At 39.6% G+C, this 21,719-nt stretch overlaps 2 protein-coding genes and 1 pseudogene across 2 annotated transcripts; 1 reads left to right on the forward strand and 2 right to left on the reverse strand.

Annotated features, from left to right (window-relative positions):
• Positions 1-15,212: 15,212 nt before the first annotated feature.
• On the forward strand, positions 15,213-15,812 carry LOC122043776 (cytochrome P450 84A4-like). Its single transcript, XM_042604359.1, has 2 exons — positions 15,213-15,409; positions 15,452-15,812. The coding sequence occupies exons 1-2, from the start codon at positions 15,213-15,215 to the stop codon at positions 15,810-15,812; spliced, it is 558 nt and encodes a 185-aa protein (XP_042460293.1).
• A 113-nt stretch (positions 15,813-15,925) lies between these two features.
• LOC121994498 lies at positions 15,926-16,091 on the reverse strand (annotated as a pseudogene).
• A 2,539-nt stretch (positions 16,092-18,630) lies between these two features.
• LOC121986296 (purple acid phosphatase 17-like) lies at positions 18,631-21,022 on the reverse strand. The gene is made up of 7 exons (XM_042540178.1): positions 20,804-21,022; positions 20,483-20,639; positions 19,705-19,812; positions 19,482-19,609; positions 19,230-19,358; positions 19,089-19,156; positions 18,631-19,006 (listed from the first exon to the last, which is right to left on the reverse strand). Exons 1-7 carry the CDS (start codon positions 20,972-20,974, stop codon positions 18,796-18,798), a joined length of 972 nt encoding a protein of 323 aa, XP_042396112.1. The 5' UTR covers positions 20,975-21,022; the 3' UTR covers positions 18,631-18,795.
• Positions 21,023-21,719: the final 697 nt, after the last annotated feature.

Raw genomic sequence — 21,719 nt, forward strand, 5'->3', positions numbered from 1 at the left:
TAAAAGAAGGGTGAGGGTGCCTTCACAAGACGACAACCTCTATTGTTTCTCTCCCTCTCCTTGGTGTTGTGGCCGGCCATTACCCTCTCCCTCTCTTCCTCTTGTGGTGGCCGAATACTTCATCTCTCTTGGAGTTCTTGTGGTGGCCGGATACTACTTGGAGAAGAAGAAGAAGAAGGAGAGAAAGCTAGCATCTCTTGGAGCTTGGTTAGTATTTTGATTTTCTTCTTTGGTAAAGTTCTTCCTTTGTGGCCGAACCTTGCTTGGAGAAGAAGAAGGTGGTTGGTGGTTTCTCATCTTGGTAGATCGTTGCCCACACAACGTCCGAGGTTAGAAGAGGAATACGGTAGAAGATCAAGAGGTTTTTCTACAAGGTATAACTAGTAATTTCTATTTCCGCATCATGCTAGTTATTTATGGAAATAATACCAAATACAAGAGGCTTACGTTCTAGTATTTCGAATATGTTTTTTTTTCGAAGTTGTGTTCTTTTGTTTCTTTCTTTTCCTTGTGATTTGATTGTTCTCTTTGGTTAACCTAAAGTTATTTTAGGAAATTAAATATTAGCTTTCTATTAAAGGTTTTGTCTAGTCGGTGGTGGTTGCTCCCATATCCAAGAAGGTCATGTGCCTCGCCACGTCAGTACTGGGAACCTTTTATGGAAATTAATATTTAATGGAATTAATAACTTAAGGAGACTTGGGTCGAACGTGTTAAGTTCCGCAGGAGATCCAAGTCAAAACCTAAAAGAACAAATAGATTAAGTTTTGGATCAAACGTGTTAAGTTCCGCAGGAGATCCAAAATTTAATTTAAAAGAACACATAGTAGCTAGGAAAAGGTTCAGACCTTTGTAAAAAATTTTGTACAGTGGAACCTATAGGCTTTCCGAGTAGCAACCAACAATACCCTCCTTTTTCTTTTTGATGTGTGTCAAAAAGGGGAGAGTGTTCATTGGAGAATTATTGGAGAACCCAAGTTAGGTTATCGGGTTAACCTAAGCTAGGGGAAGAATGTCAAGGAATGTTCGAGGAAGAACATTGGAATACTTTTTGATGTGTGTCAAAAAGGGGGAGAATTATTGGAGAACCCAAGTTAGGTTATCGGGTTAACCTAAGGGGAGAATGTCCGGAGAATGTTCAAGAAAAGAACATTGGACATTGGAAGATGGTTGGAAAACCTAAGTTAGGTTATCAGGTTAACCTAACTTGATTTTGGATTTTGTCAAACATCAAAAAGGGGGAGATTGTTGGTGCAACCTTAGGTCAAGGTTGACTTGGTTGACCTGACTCGAGTTGACCTGACTCGAGTTGTGTTTTGATGTTTGACGATGTTTGACGAGAAGAGAGTTGTATTCTTGATGTTTGACAAGAATAGGTGTTCGGGAGATTGTAGGTGCAACCTTAGGTCAAGGTTGACCTGGTTGACCTGATTCGGGAAAAGTCCAAGCAGGGAGCTTGGTTTTGGAAAAGTCCAAGTATGGAGACTTGGCACTGGAAAAGTCCAAGCAGGGAGCTTGGCACGCGAAAAGTCCAAGTATGGAGACTTGGCACGGGAAAAGTCCTGGTGAGTGAAGCCGGGCAGTGAGAAAGTCCTAACTGGGATGTTAGGCAGTTGGAAAGTCCTGGTGAGTAAAGCCAGGCAGTGGGAAAGTCCTAACTGGGATGTTAGGCAGTTGGAAAGTCCTGGTGAGTGAAGTCAGGCAGTGGAAAAGTCCTAACTGGGATGTTAGGCAATGAGAAAGTCCTAACTGGGATGTTAGGCAGTGTGGAAAGTCCTGGTGAGTGAATCCAGGCAAGGGAAAATCCAGATGGATCAGGGATGATCGGACATCTGGTGTTGAGGAAAGTCCAAGTAGGTCAAAGGGATTGACCGGACACTTGGCAGGGAGTTCTAGCAGGTCAAGGGAGTGACCAGATGCTAGGGATGAAGTACCAATAGGTCAAGGTTGACCGGATATTGGTTTGGAAGTCTTGGGACTTGGTTTGGGCAAAAACCAAGCTCTGGATCGGTCACCAGACCGATCCAGTGATACCTTGTTTTCTCTGATCGGTCTGGTGACCGATCAGATACCGAACAGAAGCTCTGGCGAAAAGAAAGGCAGCCTGATCGGTCCACAGACCGATCAGGCCATGTCCTGATCGGTCTGTGGACCGATCAGAGACGAGCATCGCGAGAAGGAAAGGAAGGGGATCGGTCTGTGGACCGATCCAGCTGTGGCCTGATCGGTCCACAGACCGATCAGAGTACGCACAGAATGTTTCTTCACTTCGCAGGTATAAAGGGGTCGAGGGCTGCTGCTGCGCAACAACTTCTTCCTCTTCTCTTCAGCTACAGAGCTGCTGTTCTGGTGTTGAGCTCTGTTGAGTTCCTTCCTCGCAAGCTTCGCGTGAGCTTCCCGACTGGAACAGCTGCTGTTAGGGTTTTTGAAGCTGCTGCTTCATCCGGACTCCAGTCGATGAGAAAGCAAGATTGGTAGAGTGCTTGTGTATTCTTACTGTATTTCTTGCTTATTCTTTGTACTTGTACTCTTTGTTTGCTGTTGCAAACGTTTGTGGCGAGGTTTCTCCACCCACAAGGAGTTGATATTAGCCGGTTCTCCGGGGACTCATCCACCGACGGATTGATAGGGCTCGTCCACCTTACGGACACGCTGAGGAGTAGGAGTATCATCTCCGAACCTCGTTACATCGCTGCGTGTTGAGGTTTGATTTCTTCTTCTGTTTTCTTTCTACGTTGTATTTCCGTTGCACTAACGAATTGTAGGAAGAAACGCGAGCGATTTGGGGTCGGCTATTCACACCCCCCTCTCTAGCCGTACAAGGATCCTAACAGTTACTCTATTAAAACCAAGAAATCTCAGTTGTCTTGTAATTTTTAGAACTAGCATCCGCTACCAAAAAAAAAAAAAAGACATTTAGGGATGAAATTTTGTAACAAAAAATATTCATTGTGAATTTACGATGAATTTCGTGACGAAAACAGAATTCATTGCTAATTGGCAATGAAGTAAAATCGTCGCAAAATAGCAATAAATAAATTTTCATCACAGAATTCGTTGTCAATCGACGTTAAAATATGAAATTCGTTGCAATATTTACAAACTCTGCAACGAAAAAAAAGTTCGTCGCAAAATCTTGCACCAATGCAGTAAATTTTGCGACAAATCTCTGATTCGTTGCCAATTGGCGACGAATTTTTGGATTCATTGCAAAATTTTTTATTTTTTAAAAATAAAAAGAAATACATCCTAAATACGAAAGAGAGACCTATAGATCTCGGAATAACATAAAACAAGTTCCTATATGTTCGTGTTGATCTCCTGATCACATTAATAACCTCAAACATGAATTTCACCCAAAATATTAAGGTTTATAAATTTTTTAATATGAATGAGTATTAAAAATCTAATTCTTGTTCCAAGGATTACTAATCTCAATATATTGGACAAAATTCATGTTTGAGGTGATTAATGTGATGAGGAGATCGATATGAACACATTAGAATTTATTTCATATCATTCCAAGATCTCTAGAGTCATCTATCACATTTAAGACGTATTTCTTTTTTTTTTAAAAAAAAATAAAATTTTGGGCTGAATATGAGGATTCGTCCCAAATTTTCTTTTTTGAAAATAAATAAAAATGTATCTTAAATACGGAAGATGGATCTAGAGAGGTTGAAATGACATGAAGCAAGTTTCTATGTGTTCGTATCGATCTCTTGATAACATAAATGACTCAAACATAAATTTTATCCAATACATTTGAGATCAGTAATTTTTGAAACAAGAATTAGATTTTTCATATTCATACGTGTTAAAAAATTTATGAACCTTAATGTATTGGGTGAAATTCATATTTGAAATCATTAATATGATTAGGAGATCGATATGAATACATAAAAACTTATTTCATATCATTTCGATATCCCTAGGTTCATCTTCTGCATTTAGGATGCATTTCTTAAAAAAAAAATAAAAAATTGGCAAGAATTTCTAAATTCGTTGTTAATTGGCAACGAATATCAGAATTCGTCCCAAAGAATTATTTTTTAAAAAATAAAAATAAATGTATCCTAAATGTGGAAGATGAACTTAGAAAGCTTGGAATGATATAAAACAAGTTTCTATGTGTTTGTATGAAAATGTTAAAGTTATTTTGATATTAAACAATCACTGATCTAAATGTATTGGGTGAAATTCATGTTTGAGGCCATTAATGCGATCAAGAGATGGATACAAATATATAGAAACTTGTTTTATATCATTCTAAGATCTCTAGAGTCATTTGTAGCATTTAGGACATATTATTTTTTAAAAAAATATGGGATGAATCTCTAGATTCGTTGCCAATTGGCGACGAATTTGAGGATTTGTCCTAATTTTTTGTTGAGAAAAATAAATAAAAATATATCATAAATACAGAAGATGGATCTATAGAGCTTACAATAACATGAAACAAGTTCTTATGTGTTCGTATCGATCTCATGATAAAATAAATGACCTCAAACATGAGTTTCACCCAATATATTGAGATTAGTGATTTTTAGAATAAGAATTAGATTTTTCATACTCATTTGTGTTAAAAATTTATGAACCTCAATGTATTGGGTGAAATTCATGTTTGAGGTCATGAATATGATTAGGAGATCAATACAAATATATAGGAACTTATTTCATGTCATTCTGAGATTTCTAGGGTTATTTGTCGCATTTAGGATGCATTTTTTTTTTAAAAAAAAATTGGGACAAATTTCAAATTTGTCGCCAATTGGCGACAAATCTCTATATTCGTCACCAATATTTTTTTAAAAAATAAATAAATAAGTGCCCTAATGTGGAAGATGGACCTACAGAGCTCGGAATGATATGAAATAAGTTTTTATATGTTTATATCGATATCCTAATAAGATAAATGATCTTAAACATGAATTTCACCTAATATATTAAGATGAGTGATTTTTGGAATAATAATTAGATTTTTGATACTTATTCATGTTAAAAAATTGATGGATCTCAATCGATTGGGTGAAATTAATATTTGAGGTCATTAATATGATCAGGAGATTGATATGAAAATATAGGAACATGTTTTATGTCATTCCGAGATCTCTAAGTCAATTAACCTATTTTAGACACTTTTATTTAATAATTTTTAATTAGTTTTGGAAGAATATAGTTTCATCGCCAAATTTGCCCTAAAATTTCCCAACATGATCCCTTCTGCCCTATTCTTTCTTTTCGCATATCGTTGGTGGTGGTTATGGAGACGGGGGGATTCCTATTCTTCAACCACGATCTCCGATGAGTAACCTTCATTTTCTCTCCTCTTTACTCTCTGACGGGTTCAACGGACCTCGGGTGGTTGCGCCTTGTCACCGCAATTGGTCTTGCATGACATGCCACGGGGAGCCAGGCTCAACCTTGCCTAGCTGTGAGGGGCCCCTGGCGGTCAAGGTGGACAGCTAGCGGTCGTGGGGGATCGCTGTTGCCTTGGGGGGGGGGGGGGGGGGGGGCACTGCCATCCTCAACACTCCTTGGCTAATGCCGTTCGTGCTTGGCCCTGCTCTTCGTGGGTGTCCGAGGCTATATTTGTTTGTGGACTCTTATATATGATTGTAGACTTTGTAATGTTGTTTGTGTAGGATTGTATTTCACGTGGCTTGGAGAGACACTCATCTTTTTTTCTCCTTTGTTATGTATATATATCCAAACATGTTATTTTAATAATCATAGCATTAGTGTATGAATGATATATTTTAATAATGATAGCATTAGTGAAGGAATGATAGAGGGAGCTTGTTCGCCGCTCACCCTTGTCGGCCGAGGGCGAATGCCGCTGGCCCCTACCGATCACGAGCAGCTGCGACCTTCCCTCTGTCCTTGTTTACCTTTGTTAGGTAATGTCGCTCACTCTTATTTTAATAATGATATCAATTTGCCTATTAGACTATCTAATGTTTTATTTATTAATGTTCTATTTTTTTCTATAGATCATTAGAAGCATAAGTTTTTTTTTTTCATAATATTCATTATGCATCAAATTTCTATTTACTTTATCCTATTTTTGAATTTTTCAAAATATCTTTCGAAGAGGTGGCCGTAGACGGAGATCTCAAGGGCAGTCTAATACGACACTTAACACTATACCTATGCCTACCCTCTCTCAGGCAGGACTGCTGGATACACCTTCGCCAGTACCTTCCAATTCACCATTGCATGTACCTTCCCCTTCAGTAGTACCTTTACCACTTGAGTCGCTAGTAGCCACTTTTGTTCCTTCCAGACACTCAATTGCTGAGAAGCCAAACACTCGATAGTTTATAGCCCCTTGTGGAGATTTGTAAGTAAAATCAAAATATTTTATTTTTTCAACTATCTTAATTATTTAACATTTTTTGTTTATAATTTTATGATAGGTTTGATAATTCTGTCTGTATTCTGTATGAGATAAATAAAATCGTGAATAATCATCTGAGAGGAGACTCGATGAGTTATACAAGCACTCTAATACCAACAAGAGAGCTATGTTGGAGTGAGTTTAGGGTATACTAATTCATTTTATATCTTAAATAAAAATGAATATATAAACAATTATTTGTTTTCATTACAGTGATCATTCACTTGGGAGAGTAGTGATGACATGGAAATAAGGAAGATTTTTATGAAAAAAATATAGCGATCACATTCGCCATGTACTCAATCATGTGAAGTTGGAGGGGAAGTCGGAGGGGGGGGGGGGGGGCACCACTCATCTCCAAAGAAAATTGGACTAGGATTTCCATTTTTTTAGGAAATCGAGGAGTGTAAAAAAAGGAGTCATCAGAATAAAATAAATCAATCTTTTAATTTTAGAGATATGTTTGTGATATATACGGGAGGCTCTATCGATATCGATGAGCATAGGTGCAAATTGATAATTTTTTAACTCTCCCACTACTTGATCTATTTGACATTATTTAATTATTTCTAATCATCTTTTTTATATCAAAGAAATGGGAAAGGAATCTATATTTATATAGTTTCACCTGCACCTTTAAAAAAAAAGATAAGACTTGAAGCGAAAACAAAGCTAAAGCAATCAAGGTTTGGATAAATTTTGGATTTTAATTTATAATTTAGATTCTATTATTAATATACCCGCTCTAACTTTATATTTTTACGTTCCTAAAATTTTGTTATTGTAAATTTATTTTAATTTTTTATTACAATATATGACAAATATGTTGAGCTAGAGGCAGCACAGAGATGTTCATGTGCTATTAGTGTTAAAGACAGCTGAACTGTCTATTATTATTATTATTCATGCATTTATTATTACTGTGCTAATATCTATTTTGCAGGATTATTATTTAACACTGTTTTGCATGTTCGGCCTGATCGGTCGATCGAACCAGATGATCAGTCAATCGAACAAGGCCAACTCAGAGCCTATATTTGTTCAGACCAAAATAGAGCAGGGTCCGATCAAAGCTTGATCGGTCGACCAAACAAGATGATCGGTCGACCAAACCTTGATGACTCAGTACACTTCAGATCGATCAAAAGCAGAAGGAAAGCATGTTGATTGGTCTACCAAACACATGGATCGGTCGACTGAATGATCATCACATTAAAGCGCAGTAAGTGTGAATCTCGGCTAATCTTGATGAACAGGGAAGGATCCTGTTCGATCGACCAAATCCTTAATGATCAGTTAATGTCGAAGATTGAATCAGCATCAGATCTTAGCAAAGATAGAAGGTAGCTGGTTCGATCGACCGAACCCAAGGATCGGTCGACCGAACATCGACGATTTTTATAAAATAAAGCTCGAGGTCCAAGGCTGAGCAACACTGTTTGGTTCAAAATTAATCACTGTGAAAGATTCTGCTGATCGTGCTACTGCTCTACAACTCACAAGCTGCTCCATCCAGAAGTACCGACCAAGCTTCGTCTTTTATTATTGTCTGTATATTTATTTAATCTTGCATTGTACTTAAACTCTTACAAGATAGTAGGATGTTACTATCTTGCATATTGTGCGCACTACTTCTTTTCGAGGTTTTCGGAAAGAAGGGTTTTAGTGGATTGCCCATCAGTGCAATCAAGGATTGCGGGCCTTGGAATAGGAGTCGACCTAGGCTTCAAACTAAGTAACCGAACTGAGTATTTTAATTTCCGCTGCATATTCTGATTGTCCTTAAAATACAAAAAGAAAAGTTTTTAAAAAGCACGATATTTACCCTCCCCCTCTATCGCACTCTTCCGATCCAACAGGTTTATGCTCCAAGACTGCTCGAGCCTTCTCCCGTCTTTGTCCTGCAGGTAGTAGGCCCCCGAGTAGAGCTTTTGAATGACTCTGTCAGGTTAGCAGTGACAAATGTAGTGGCTTCCGACCTGCTAGGATGGATCTGAACCTCCTCCTTTTCCTCATAGACCAGCACGGGAGGTTCTTCCATGATGGTATTCACTTCCAAGCGCAGGATCTTCTGCACGACCCTTGCTTTAGATTTGACCATCTCGATGTAGTACCGTTGATCGGCCAACTGGTTACCTTTTCACTAGCCTTATTGTCTACCAGAAACTTGATCTTCTGGTTGAAAGTGGACACCACCGCTCGAAACTCATTCAAGGCTGGTCAGCCCAATATGACATTATAAGCGGACGATACATCCACCACAATGAAATTTGTTGTCCTAGTCATCTTGAGAGGTTCCTCTCCGAGCGATATAGCTAGTCGAGCCTGGCCGATCGACAATACTTCATTGCTTGTGAACTCGTAGCGCGGGGTCGTCATGAGCTGCAGTTCACTCCGATCGATTTGCAGCTGATCAAACGTCTTCCTAAAGATTATATTCACCAAGCTACCTGTATCAACAAAAGTTTAGTGAATGATATAGTTAGCTATTACCTCCCGGATGATCAAGGCGCTGCCGTGAGGTATCTCCACTCCCTCTAGGTCTCAGGGGAATTGATCTTTGGTCCCTCGACCTTCTCCTTGCTGCATCCAACAACATGTATCTCTAGCCACCGAGTGTGCGACTTCCTTGCTCAGTTGGAATCACCACCAGTCGGCCCACCGACGATCATTCCAATTTCACCTTGAGTGGCATTATTTTAGTTCTCCTCCTCCTGAGTCGAGGGCCTAGTTCGCTCAGCAGAGGCTTGAATGAGACTTGTGATATTTCTTCTTTAGGGCTGACGATGGCTTGTTCGTCAGCGAGTCTATCTTCTTCTCTTCGCTCGTCCAACCTGCGTCGATGTTGTCGCTCGAGAGTCAATGAGTGATGACGGTATCCAGGAGGAGTCAATCAGCTGGAAATCGACGTCAGGTCGTACCAGTCGTGCGTGTTGTGCGTCGCCAACTGATGGAAGGAGAAAAACAACGACGTCCATGACTTGCCTTTCACAACTTTCGGGTGACTTGTTGTTACATGCTCACGACATGTATTCTTGGCTCTAGGTGCAGCTGTGCTACGCCCAATTGGGGGCCCTTTTGTGGTTGATGACTAGTGATCGGTCGCCATTCCGAGAGAGCAGTATGCTCGGTAGGCGTTTCCTTCCTCCGTGTCGCTTAGGCCTCCTCCATATTTATGTATTAGGTAGCCCTCCTAAGTAAGTGATCAAAGTCCTTTGGCGACCTCTGGATGAGGGAGCGAAAGAATTTCCCTTCGATAAGCCCCTGAGCAAAGGCATTTACCAATATCTCCAAGGAAACCGATGGAATGTCCATGGCCACCTAGTTGAACCGCTTAATGTAGTCCCTCAGTGCCTCTTTGGGCCCCTGCTTCACTGCGAGCAGACTAACAATTGTCTTCTAGTAGCGACAACGGCTAGCGAATTGGTGCAAGAATGTCACTCGAAAATCTTTGAAGCTGTGAATTGATTCGATCGGCAGTCGTCTGAACTAGCACTGCGCTGATCCTGAAATGGTGGTGAGGAAGACTCGACACTTCAATCTATTGGTGTACTAATGGAGTGTGACTGTGTTATCGAACTTGGCTAAGTGATAGTTTAGATCGGTTATTCCATTGTATTCCCCGATCGTCAATGGGGCATAATGTCGGGGTAGGAGGTCGTTTATGATCTCTTGAGAAAACTATCGATTAATCCGCTCGGGTGAATTATCATTTCTTGGTGCTTTCCCTTTCCGTGCATCCCAAACGAGCACGTCGTCCGATGAAGATCTTGGTTCTCTCTCCGTTCGACGCTACTCCTCTAATGGAGTCTGGAACAGAGCGCAATGAAAGGGGATTGACGCATTGGGTGCACCCCCATAAATGTCGGTCAACTTCTTATTTTGCCTCCAAACTGATATATGTTCTTCTCGCTCGCTATATCTTGCATACTGCCCTGCTGCTGATGTCGTGAGCTCATGTATCTGGCACTTGGCCAGCACCTGCTGCTATTGTTGCTCCGCCATTTTTGCTGCTCGGGCTTATCTTAGCATATCTAATTCCTCCTTTGTCAATTAGGACCTTGACGTCCGCTAGAGGGGGGGTGAATAGCGTCTCACCCAAAACTTTACTTCCTATAATGTTAGTGCACAGCGGAATACAAAAATAAACTAACAAATACGAAAGTTAACCTAAAACAAGAAAGAAGAAGACAACAAACCAAACACAAACCCTAACACAAGGTGTTTACGTGGTTCGGAGATAACTTGCTCCTACTCCACGGCGTGTCCGTAAGGTGGGCGATCCCCATCCATCGGTGGATTACTCCTCGGAAGACCTCCGGCTAGCTCAAACCTCCTTGTGGGTGGAGAAACCTCACCACAAACTCACCAAGACCTCTTGGACACAAGGGAAACTCTTGAGCACTTGTAGACTACTAATTAGACCTTAACCAAGTCTAATTTCGTCACCTTGGCCGGTCATACCAAGCTCCTTCTTATAGAGCTTGGAACAAATCAGAACCTGATTTGCTCGCTACCAGTCGACTGGTCCTTTCACCAGTCGACTGGTGCTAGCCCAACGGTTATCTCAACGGCTCTGCTACAGTGCATCAGTCGACTGATCCATCACCAGTCGACTGCTACAGTGCGCTACAGTAACTGCTACAGTACGCGATAGTAACTACTGCAGTGCCGCTACAGTAAAACCCTAAAACTAAGATTTTACTCTGAATACAATCTCTCATGCACTCGTACCCTCACGACTCATTTGACTCTTCTTTGCAGCCTTGACCTTTTGCCTTCAAGCCTACTTCCTTTGGCTCTCGTCCCTCGGATGCATCCAAGCCCGCGACTTGTCCCCAATGCCATCCTTCGCGTATGCCTTGAAGTCGCTTCCCTCGGCCATTGTCCTTGCTGTCTTGTCCACGGTCCCTAGGATGCTCCATCCTTCATCGGACCCGAAGCCGTCAACCTGAGTCATATGTGTCACCTGCAGTCCTGCACAACTCAAGTACACATATCAAATAACAAGGGTAAACCTAACTTAAATCCTTTGCCCAAACACCAAAACACATGGTCCCGCGGACCATTGGGATTGCTCCAACAAACGTCACCATCATGAGTTGTCCAGCGCCCTCCATCTCCATGTCTCGGATGCAAGCTACATTCCCATAGACGACGCCAATATGAACCTGTTTGAAAATCATGAAGAAGGTTAGCTGGGGATGTGGCATCTAGGTTGATCGCGTGTAGACTTTGCTCCACTTTACAACACAAGAAACGTCAGTGCCAGACTAGGGAAGAGGTCTCCAATGTTGACCCTCCGACGCTCAAGTCAGTCACTGGAAAAATAAAAGGAAGCGGAGCAACAGTAAGTACAGGCGTGAATAGTGAATGACACATACCTCCACCGATGCATGTACCCCCTCTTTATATAGCGCCCCAACAGGCGACGTACACGCACCTCAAGGCATAGGCACTCTTTCCTACCATTCTATGAAAGGACCTGTCATGAAAGTATCTCTGACACCATACCTTTACAGGTCATGCAAATCCCTGATGAGATAGTAGAAACTTCCATCGTACGATCCGCCTGTTGATCATGCCTCGTTGCTAGCGACATTATCTCTCAAAGGGATATCTAGAGATATGAGAGGGGTCCCACTATTTGGCCGAGCGGAGGAGTCGCTCGGCAGGGGATCCCTGCCCGGTTGACCTCAACCGATCTTCTCCGTAATTCCTTGGATCGGTTAATTGTTTTCGCCTGACCGAACCAACCCTTCGGTCGTCTTAGCGTTCCTTCGCTCCATGATGAGCATTTGATGTTCTTGCCGTAGTGCTCTTGGCTGTTCGGGCGTTCCGTTCGGACAAGCCATGCCCGATCGACAAATGCAGTAGACCTCCACTCAGCCCACCTTTGGTGAGCCCGTTGATTCTCTGACTTTAACCGCCCTGACTTTGACCTCCACATTGACTGCTATTTCCATCCTTGACCCGCACTTAGTGGGCCTACTTTTATCACCGCATAACATAGGAAATCCGAAATCAAGAAAGGAGGAAGCTTGGGATATGGCCACTATTGGAGACTTTCCACGAGACCGTGCTTGTAGAGAAGGTATTCACGGTAAATCTTGCTTATAGAATTAATGAACAACAAAAAGAAAAGGAAAACTAATGAGAGCAATCGATTCATGTTTATCATTTTTATAAGTGTTGTTATATCATTTAGTAACTTGGAATCTGTTCATATCTCAATGATTTCAGTCATTAATATTTTGTCTGTTAAATTTTGCTTTCGTTTTTTGAAAAGACACACACACACTGACACACATTTGATACCGCTTTCTTTGAGTTGCCTGCTATTGCTTAATCAGTGTTAATATAATGGGATTGACTTGTGTATTAGAGTTTTGCTACTGCTCTCACACTGGCTATAGCAAGCCCAAGCTGCTTCGGATGATGAATTTGTTGTGCAAGAATGAAGTTCTTGCAATTCGCGGTCTAGTTAGGTCTTATAATTCATTGGCAATCTGCGACAAGTCAATTTTTTGCCCCTTTTTTTTTATCGAGAATAGAGACTTATTTGTGCCATCTATGCCTAAGGTGTGTTGAATACAACAACTTTATTGTCTGTTTGATTTGTGTGGTCTGATGAAAATTCAATTTTATTTGGCTCTGAGTATTCATTTCCAAGGATGGTTACCACCTTCTCTTTGCAGCCATACTCTATTGTAATTTAAGAACCAATGCAGTTGTAGAAAAATTGGCAGGGTGTGTTTTTATTCTTTAGATTACTGAGCCAAATGTTGTTTCGGAAAAATTGGTAGAATTTTTTGTTGAGAAACATGAATTTTAACCATACTTGGATTCCTTCTTTTGTAACTTAAAATTGAGATTGTTTTGGCATTTTATATATTTTGGCATCTGAAGGCCACAGCAGCAAAGAATGGAGCAAATTCAGGATAGTGTTATCAGTAATTAGCTATGCATGTATTTTAACTTCAATTTTCTTCCTACTTGACTCATGTTTCTCACTTATGGATCTCTTTCATTTGGCATACATAAACAGTTAACTAATAGTAATTCTGTTAGTGCAATTAATCTCTAGGATTTCGATGTTTAATAATATATATAAATTTGGTCAATTTGATCAAGGGTAGATCGAAACAGGACTTGATGTTTGGGAGAGAAAGGTCTAGTCGGGACTAGATGACTAGCAAAGGTAAGTCCTAACCAAATGTTAGGTAAAGCAGAAGTCCTGGTGAGTGAAGTCAGTCCCTAGTGAGTGAAGCTAGGTAGTGGAAGTCCTGTTGAGTGAAGTCGGACCCTAGTGAGTGAAGCTAGGTGGTGGAAGTCCTGGTGAGTGAAGCCCGATCCTAGTGAGTAAAGCTAGGTAGTGGAAGTCATGGTGAGTGAAGTCGGGCCCTAGTGAGTGAAGCTAGGTAGTGGAAGTCCTGGTGAGTGAAGCTAGACCCTAGTGAGTGAAGCTAGGTGGTGGAAGTCTTGGTGAGTGAAGCCGGGCCCTAGTGAGTGAAGCTAGGTGGAGGAAGTCCTGGTGAGTGAAGTCAGACAATGGAAGTCCTAGTGAGTGAAGCTAGGTAACCCTAGGGGGAGATAACCCTAGCGGTCGACCGAACTAGCGAATCTTGAATTCTGTTAACACTATTTTACCTTACCATTTTATCTATTATGCTAACTCAGTGTTGCAGGGAAGTTCAGCTAGGTCGACGGGTCGATCAGATAGCTGACTCGAAGTCCTGACTGGTCGACGGGCTGACCTGATATCTGGTAAAAGGTAAGTCACTGGAAGAGAGTAATTGTGAGGACACATCCCAGTTGAGGGACAGTAGGCGTCAGTCCAGTTTAGGTCCATTTGGGATCCCTAAGTTGAGACCTTGACTAGTTCCTGGTATTGGGAGGACAGGAATTAATTACTCTTTTTATTATTTGTCTATGTTTGTGCTAACACTTGTCTTGCAAGTTATTTGGACTAACACATGTTTGCAGGACAAGAAAGCAAGCAAGAAAGCAAATCTGGCTTCGGGTGAACAGTACCCGAAGGCACCTTTCATGGTTATGGAAGGCGCCTCGGTACTGTTTATAGAAGGCGCCTTCTATGGCTATGGAAGGCGTCTTCCGCTGGATAAATTTTGGTCGAAGTCTTGGATAAGCATCGAAGTGATCGAGATTGATTTTGCCTCATTAGAGGCGGCTTCCATGCTTATGGAAGGCGCCCTCCAAACCTTTTATAAGGCAGTCTCGAGTGTGCATTGAAAGAACAGCAAGATATAAGCTACTACGCGCACATTTGAGCCTCCGACCACTCCCGATTCTTGTTGTGACACTATTGCGAAGCTGCTAAGCCTGACGACTTCTCTGAGGAGTTCCGATCGCGCCCGGCAGATAGACTACAACACAAAGTGCTATCATTTCTATCTTTGAAAGTGTTGGTAACATTTCTTTTTGTACTTAATTACTATAAAAGGACAAGTGAAGAGTGTTGCATTTGGCCTAACTTTTTTTGTACTCAATTCTCTCTTCTGGGGGTACTGGAAAAGGTTTTTAGTGAATTGTCCATCGATAAGTCCGTAGGACCTGGGCCTTAGAGTAGAAGTCCTCAAAGGCTCCGAACCAAGTTAAAAACCGCTCGTATTTTTCTGGTGCTTTCTTATTTACTTTCCATTGCGCACTCATATTTTTAAAATCGAAAAAGAAGCATTTTGAAAACCACGTGATTCACCCCCCCTCTCTCTCACGTGCGTCACGATTCAACAAATTCTTCTATGGATAAATATATGTTCTTCTTAGGGGTGTAGCTAAAATATTAGTTCAGATGTGGTCGCTCACACTACCCGACGAGGTAGCGACGCAGTCGTGCAAGGTAGCAACGTGGTCGTGCAAGGCAGCGGCTGCCTCACGAGGCGGAGACAATGGCATCAGTGATCAATGGGTGATGGCGGAGCTGATAAAGAACCCCGACAAGATGAGCCGCGTCCAGGAAGAGTTGCCAGCCATCGTCATCTTAGATCGGTTGGTCTAGGAGAGCAACCTCGAAAGCTCTCCTACCTCAAGTGCGAGTGAAGGAGATGCTCTGTGCCTCTGCCTGCACCAATCTATCCCGTTGTTGCTCCACAAGACGATGGAGGAGAGCCAAGTGGCGAGGTACTTGGTTCTAGCATGGTCTCGTGTGATGGTCAACGTGTGGGAGATCGGGCAGCAGATGTCAGTCTTAAAGGAAGCAAGGGCATTCCGCCCCACACGATTCGTCTCAAGTGGTGAGGCAGCAACAATGGACTTCAAGGGGAATTTCTTTGAGTTCCTTCCCTTCGGGTTGGGGCAGTGGCCCTACATGTGGATGCAATTGGGACTTTATGGGGTGGAGCTGGCGGTGAAACAAATGGCATATTGCTTTGAGTGGAGCCTAGCAAACTAGACATGAGAGATGTCTCCAGGCTGACCTCACCTAGGCCAGTGCGGCTAGTGGTCATCCCCACCTAGGCTCTTTATTGATAACTAGTGATATGTATATATATAAATTACACTTGGTAAGAATACGTCCGACCCATATAGTAGTGGACACTCGAAAACCTCAGCAATAAATTATTATAATGGACTCTCTCTCATAAAAAATTAATTTAATTTTTATATCAGATATTAAACTGATATGAATAGATATTACACTTGATCTTAGTCAAAATGTCAAGAAAGGTATTTTTTTAAACCCAAGATATTTATAGAAGCTTCTCTATTCACAGTGTTACCAATCCTAAGGTGTGAGACTAAAGAAAATCATGATAATATATATTTTTTATATTAAAAATAATTAGAGAAAATTATTAATAAGATTTAAAATTATTTTCAGAGTAAAAAGAAAAAAAATATTAACATAATTTAATTTTTGAGTTTTATCAAAATTAGTTATTAAACGTCTCGATTCTTAATTAAATAGTAAAATGATGATCATTGAGTTAGATATCAATAATAGAAAATATTATAAATATGATTCTTATAAATAATTATGTGTAAAAATATGTACAATAAATTTTGCAGCCCAGTGTGGGTGGGCTCAGGCTCCGCCCTAGTTCTTCTTGGAGAAGCATAATAATCCTGTTAACCTGGTTCAAATATGTAACTAACACATCTCCAATATGTAACTAACGATAGACAAGTCACTTACGGATCAAACCTAAATTATCTAGCGAACCGACTGGTTGAAGTTCGTCTATATTTTTTTTAAAGAAAATTAATTATTAACAATGAGAGCTTCTTATTTAATAATATTTATAACATTTTAATGATATTAATGGTATGATTTAATATAAACCAACCCTTTTTGCTTAAAATTTTTCATTACGGGATTATTTTACCACTATTGAAGTCAATTTTTCAACTGAATTTTTTATTATGGGATTATTCCACTTTTAAATCATTTAATCTTATTTTATTTTTTATCCGATCCATTCAACACTTAACTTATTGAGTTTATTATAGAGACCATTTTAATTGTATAATATATTTAATAATAATTTATTAAGAGATATTAATTAATTCAATAATATACACCAAAATATAAGAATATTAATATTAGATAATAAAAAATTATTAGTATCATGCAAGACTAAGTGGCACGAAAGTTATAAAAAAAAATAATATGAATATAACTTTTAAAAGATGAAGTATAAAATTTTAGTATCGAAAAAACTACAAACTAAGTAGGTTTTTGAAACGGCTATTGAGGTGGGTCTTTGAGTCCAGTTAAAGTCTAGGAGATCGATTGATATGGTGGTCAAAGTTAAGAAGGAGTTAACTCTTAAATTCAGTATAATTAATCATCACGGTCAAGAGGTTATCCGACTGGACCATCGGATAAGTCGGACGCCAAGCCTCTCCATATGGACGAATAGCTCAAGACGAGTTAGTATTCTCCAGGCCAAGATTTCTTTAAGATAGCACAATAGCTCGGTCGAGCAATTTAGCTAATCGAAACTACGATCCAATCGAACAGAATGGATGCCCGATCTTGTTGAACTATTTGGTTAAAATCGATAGATTGAATAAGGGACGAGCCCTCGACGATATTCTATATATTTGATCGGCCAAGCGACTGCCGATCGGGTCATAAGAAAAGCTCTATCAATTTGTCAGGTAAGCAGGTTGTAGGTCCCCAGCCCAACGATCTCATATTTCTTTTTGATGTTTTGTGCCACGAAGGACAGCGAATATTCTATATGCAAATTGTTCATCAGAAGTTTCCTCTCTGCCAAACGAAGAGATTGCAAGTCCATTTTAGGAAAGGTATCAAAACATCTTTATAGTTTGCCCTTTTTTTAAAATACTTTGATATTCGTGCACAGACAAACAATAACACTATAAAAAGGGATTTCCATTTACATGCGCAGGTATGCTCATATTACACGAGACTATGCAATTTTCACTGTTCATTCATACTGTTGTTCATCAACTTCTATCGATTACTGACTTGAGCATCAGATGACCTACGCTGGAGACCTCTTCCCTGACCCAACCACTAAAGTTCCTTTTGATACGCAAGAGTATTTCAAAATTATCTTTTAACATCCGAATCATATATCCAACATTCCACCTCCACCTATTTCCTGAGAGGATCAATTTTAATACACTGCCGTAAGTGCTTTGAAGTTCACATCTTGGTTTATTTTTTTTTTATTTTCATATTTATAGATTTTTAAATTTTTTTAAAAAATAAAATATACATAATAATTTGAAAACCAAATCATAATTGAAGGTTAAGATTAATAGTCTAAAAAATTTGAACCTTCGGTTTCAACTCTAGCCATACTTGAATTGTTATATTTTAAAGTTAATTTTATTCTTCAGGTGCGATATTTATCAAGAAAGTAAATTAAAAGGGTTTTGAGATATTAATTATTTTTTATTTTTGGACCTTGAGCAGGGTTGGAATACTGGCTTGACAGTAAAGAATCCCCAGTGTCATGTCTACCTTTTCGCATTGGACATCTTTGAGACAATTATCTGTCAAGTCAGCTTGTAAACTGCTATCCTTCCTTGTGTGCCTTGATTCTTTGGCTCCTATAACTTGGCCTTTGCTATCTCATATCAGAGTGACAATCTTAACTAAGCCAGCTCGTTGCCAATCTTAATGTGATACAGATCTGTTAGATGATTGATGCGGCATTGGTTGCTACGCAAGAGCATTCACGTGGCTCATTCATTGAATCTTGGCTATTTTTCTATGGCAGGTGAGATGGATATATCATCTGTGACATCATCATTAGGTTTTCAACATTACTTGCAACCATATAAAGCACTACAATATAATACTTAAAGATCAATAGAGCTTCATAGTTACTAAGAAATTGGAGGCCAATTAAGAAGCATTTCCCATATATGATTGTTTATATTCAAGCTCTACTTAGCTATATTTGGCTGTGGAATTGTTTGGTTATAGCCTGCTTGTGGAGGGCATTGCCAAATGCATCGTAGAAGACAACATGAGCCTGCGTCTTGGTGAGCTGCAGGGACATGAACCCTTGGCCGTCGTAGAAGAACTCAAGCTTGTCGGAAACGGAGTTGAGAATGCCCCTCCAAGCTTTTGACCCACCTCCACTTGTTAGGAATTGGAGAGGGCTGCGGCGCCGACAAATGGAAGACTATTAGATCCTCGAAACCACCCACCCATGGGGGATCAAGTTAACTTTCAGAATCTTACCAGTCATTGCTGCTAATGTGTTCAAGGCAATGGTCATGTCCATTGACATAAAAATCAACTCCATTTTCCTGTGATTTTAGAAGCATTACAAAGAGTGTATTTTTTTTCTATAGAAAAGAGAAAAATAAAGTAAGATATTACCTTGAGAATCGGAAGGAGGAGTAACTGGAGCTCAATGGTGTCGCCATGTACGCTGGCACTCCTTATAGTGTGGTGACCAACCACAACCTTCCATCTTGCAGGGGATTCCTTCAGTGCTAAATCCAAATCCTTGCTCACAAAAATAACAATCATAAGTAATGTAGAAGAAACACCAAGTCTATGGTATTGAATTTGAACCAAACAAGGATTCAATTGATCTTTGTGTGAATTGTGTCAGATTTAGTTTAGTACCTTTACTAGATTTGAAATGTAAGTTTCTCGCGGGGCGACTCCCCTCCAATCATAGTGATGGCCCTTGGGGTTGTCCCAATAATGTTCAACAAAGGGAGTCGTGTCCACAAAGAAGAAATCCACAATTTCTAACAATGAGCTCGAGCCACAAACAGAAATATAAGCACACTTGGCCATGAAGATTAGTAAGGAAGTGAATTTGGAGTTATGGTTTTCCTTTAACCTGCGTTGAGGACAAAAGATCTCAAACACAGCCATCGGCGATCGATTTGCCGAAGAACAGGGCTCAATTGCGCCAACACATCACCTCTGTAGTCATGGTTCCCCAAAACTGCAAGAGCATCATCAGAGCTAAGGACATCTCCAATGCAAACTTTTTAAAAGGTTTGTAAAAATAAAAAAACTCAACAAAAAAGTTTCTAATGAATAGAGAGATAAGATTTAAGGTTTTTATTTTAAGAGCAGATTTAAAATATCAAACATGTTGACTTCTTTTTAAATAATTAAAAAATATATTTTTTAAATTATAAATTAAATATTAAATAAAGATGAGAAATTATAAATTATAAATTAAATTAAAAATTATAAGTTCATTAATTTATTAATTAAAAATTATAAATAAATTAAATTAAAGATGTGAATTAAATAAATTATTAAGTAAAAATTATATAGAGATATTAAATGAAAAAAAGTAATAAATAAAGATGTGTGATTTTTAATATAGGATCCATGAAAAAGTTGTATGGAGATTTTTTTATTGTGGAGAGAATAGTAGATTTTTTCCCAATTGATATGACGTTGATGTGACATATTAGAAATTACAAAAAAAAACTTATAGAGAGGTTTAACAATTGAAGATGCCTTAAGATTGTCAGATCGATATGCAGCAAAATGCTTCACCAATACAAACACATGTTTCCATTAGCATTGACGATATTGGAATCGAATGATAACATGCATGATGCGAATTGTGAGCCTCGCATATGCTTGTAGAAACATACCACTATACCATTGCTTCTGTAAGCTCTCAGCAGCATAAATGTTGGTGAACGATTCCTCAAATTCCTTGTCGTCAATGCCTGTCAGCCCTTCTTCGTAGAAATTGTCCCCAGTGGATACCACAAAATCTATGTCAAGACTTTCTCCAATCCTCCCCATCTACATTCATGTTTAGGTTAATTAGGTTTTTTTTTTTAAAAAAAAAAACAAAAGTAAAAGGGGAAATAAAAACTAATGCATAGTGCAGCAACACATGGCATACTGTAGCAACACAGATCTAGTGGAGGAATGAACGAGGGAGAACAGGGAAGGCAGTCTCCTACCTGAGCTGCAACAAGTGTTTGATTAAATGTCCCTTTCCTTCCCCAGTCACCAATCACCAACAAGCTGAGAGATCCATCGCTCTTGAGGGGGTGCTCCAGCATTGGGAGCTCAGCCATGGAGGAGAGGAAGAGAAAAGAAGAGACCATGGAGAGGAGGGGCAGGAGAGCCATGGCTGCGGCTGCTTGCTGCTGCAAGCATAGGTTTTGAGGAAGAAGAGTTGGACATGGTTGTGTTTAAATAATGGCAAGTGATTGTGAAGGTGAATGATTGTGGTCCTGTGGAGCAGGATGGATAGAAGAGTAAGTGGAGATGCATTTCCTGCATTAGTTGAAGTGGTGGCGTGTAGAATCTTTTAACTGGTGTATTTTATGTACGAATCTCTAAATTTAGCTAAATGCTGATTATGCACGTCAATATGTTCATATATTTTTATTTTTAAAAAATATTATATAACAGTTATAATTTTTAATTATTATAATATTAATATACATTTTGTTTCTATCCATACTAATGGGCATTAATCATGTTACCACTGGTCTAGCTAATAGGCTTTCGGCAGGTATACTCCAGCAAAATTGTAAATTGTTTACCCTCAACTTGTACTTTTTATCAAGTAGAGCACTACTTAAAAGTTTAATTTAAAATGAGAAACCGATGTGAAACATGTGCAGGTGGACCAATATAAAGAATGAGAATTGCACAAAAAGCAGGCAGATTTAGGAATGAATTAAACGGCGCATATAATCACTAGAGGACGCATTTATTTAAAACTTGTTTGTCTATTGTATGGCTCCTGTCAAAGGGCGCATTAATTAAAAGAGCAGGCAGAGCTGCATTTAAAACTCTCTTTTTCTTTCCCATTTATACGGTACTTTGTTTTTTATGTATTTATTTTCTCTCTCTTCGCTCCGATAA

The sequence above is a fragment of the Zingiber officinale genome, chromosome 1B, assembly GCF_018446385.1.
Source record: "Zingiber officinale cultivar Zhangliang chromosome 1B, Zo_v1.1, whole genome shotgun sequence".
Lineage (NCBI taxonomy): Eukaryota > Viridiplantae > Streptophyta > Magnoliopsida > Zingiberales > Zingiberaceae > Zingiber > Zingiber officinale.

Coding starts and splice junctions, on each gene's coding strand:
- LOC121986296 (XM_042540178.1), bottom strand. CDS start 20,974: ATGGCTCTCCTGCCCCTCCTCTCCATGGTCTCTTCTTTTCTCTTCCTC. Junction 19,610..19,704: donor ATCTTTTGTCCTCAACGCAG/GTTAAAGGAAAA, acceptor GCTCATTGTTAG/AAATTGTGGATTTCTTCTTT. Junction 19,007..19,088: donor CACATTAGCAGCAATGACTG/GTAAGATTCTGA, acceptor TCGGCGCCGCAG/CCCTCTCCAATTCCTAACAA.
- LOC122043776 (XM_042604359.1), top strand. CDS start 15,213: ATGTGGTCGCTCACACTACCCGACGAGGTAGCGACGCAGTCGTGCAAG. Junction 15,410..15,451: donor GCCATCGTCATCTTAGATCG/GTTGGTCTAGGA, acceptor TCCTACCTCAAG/TGCGAGTGAAGGAGATGCTC.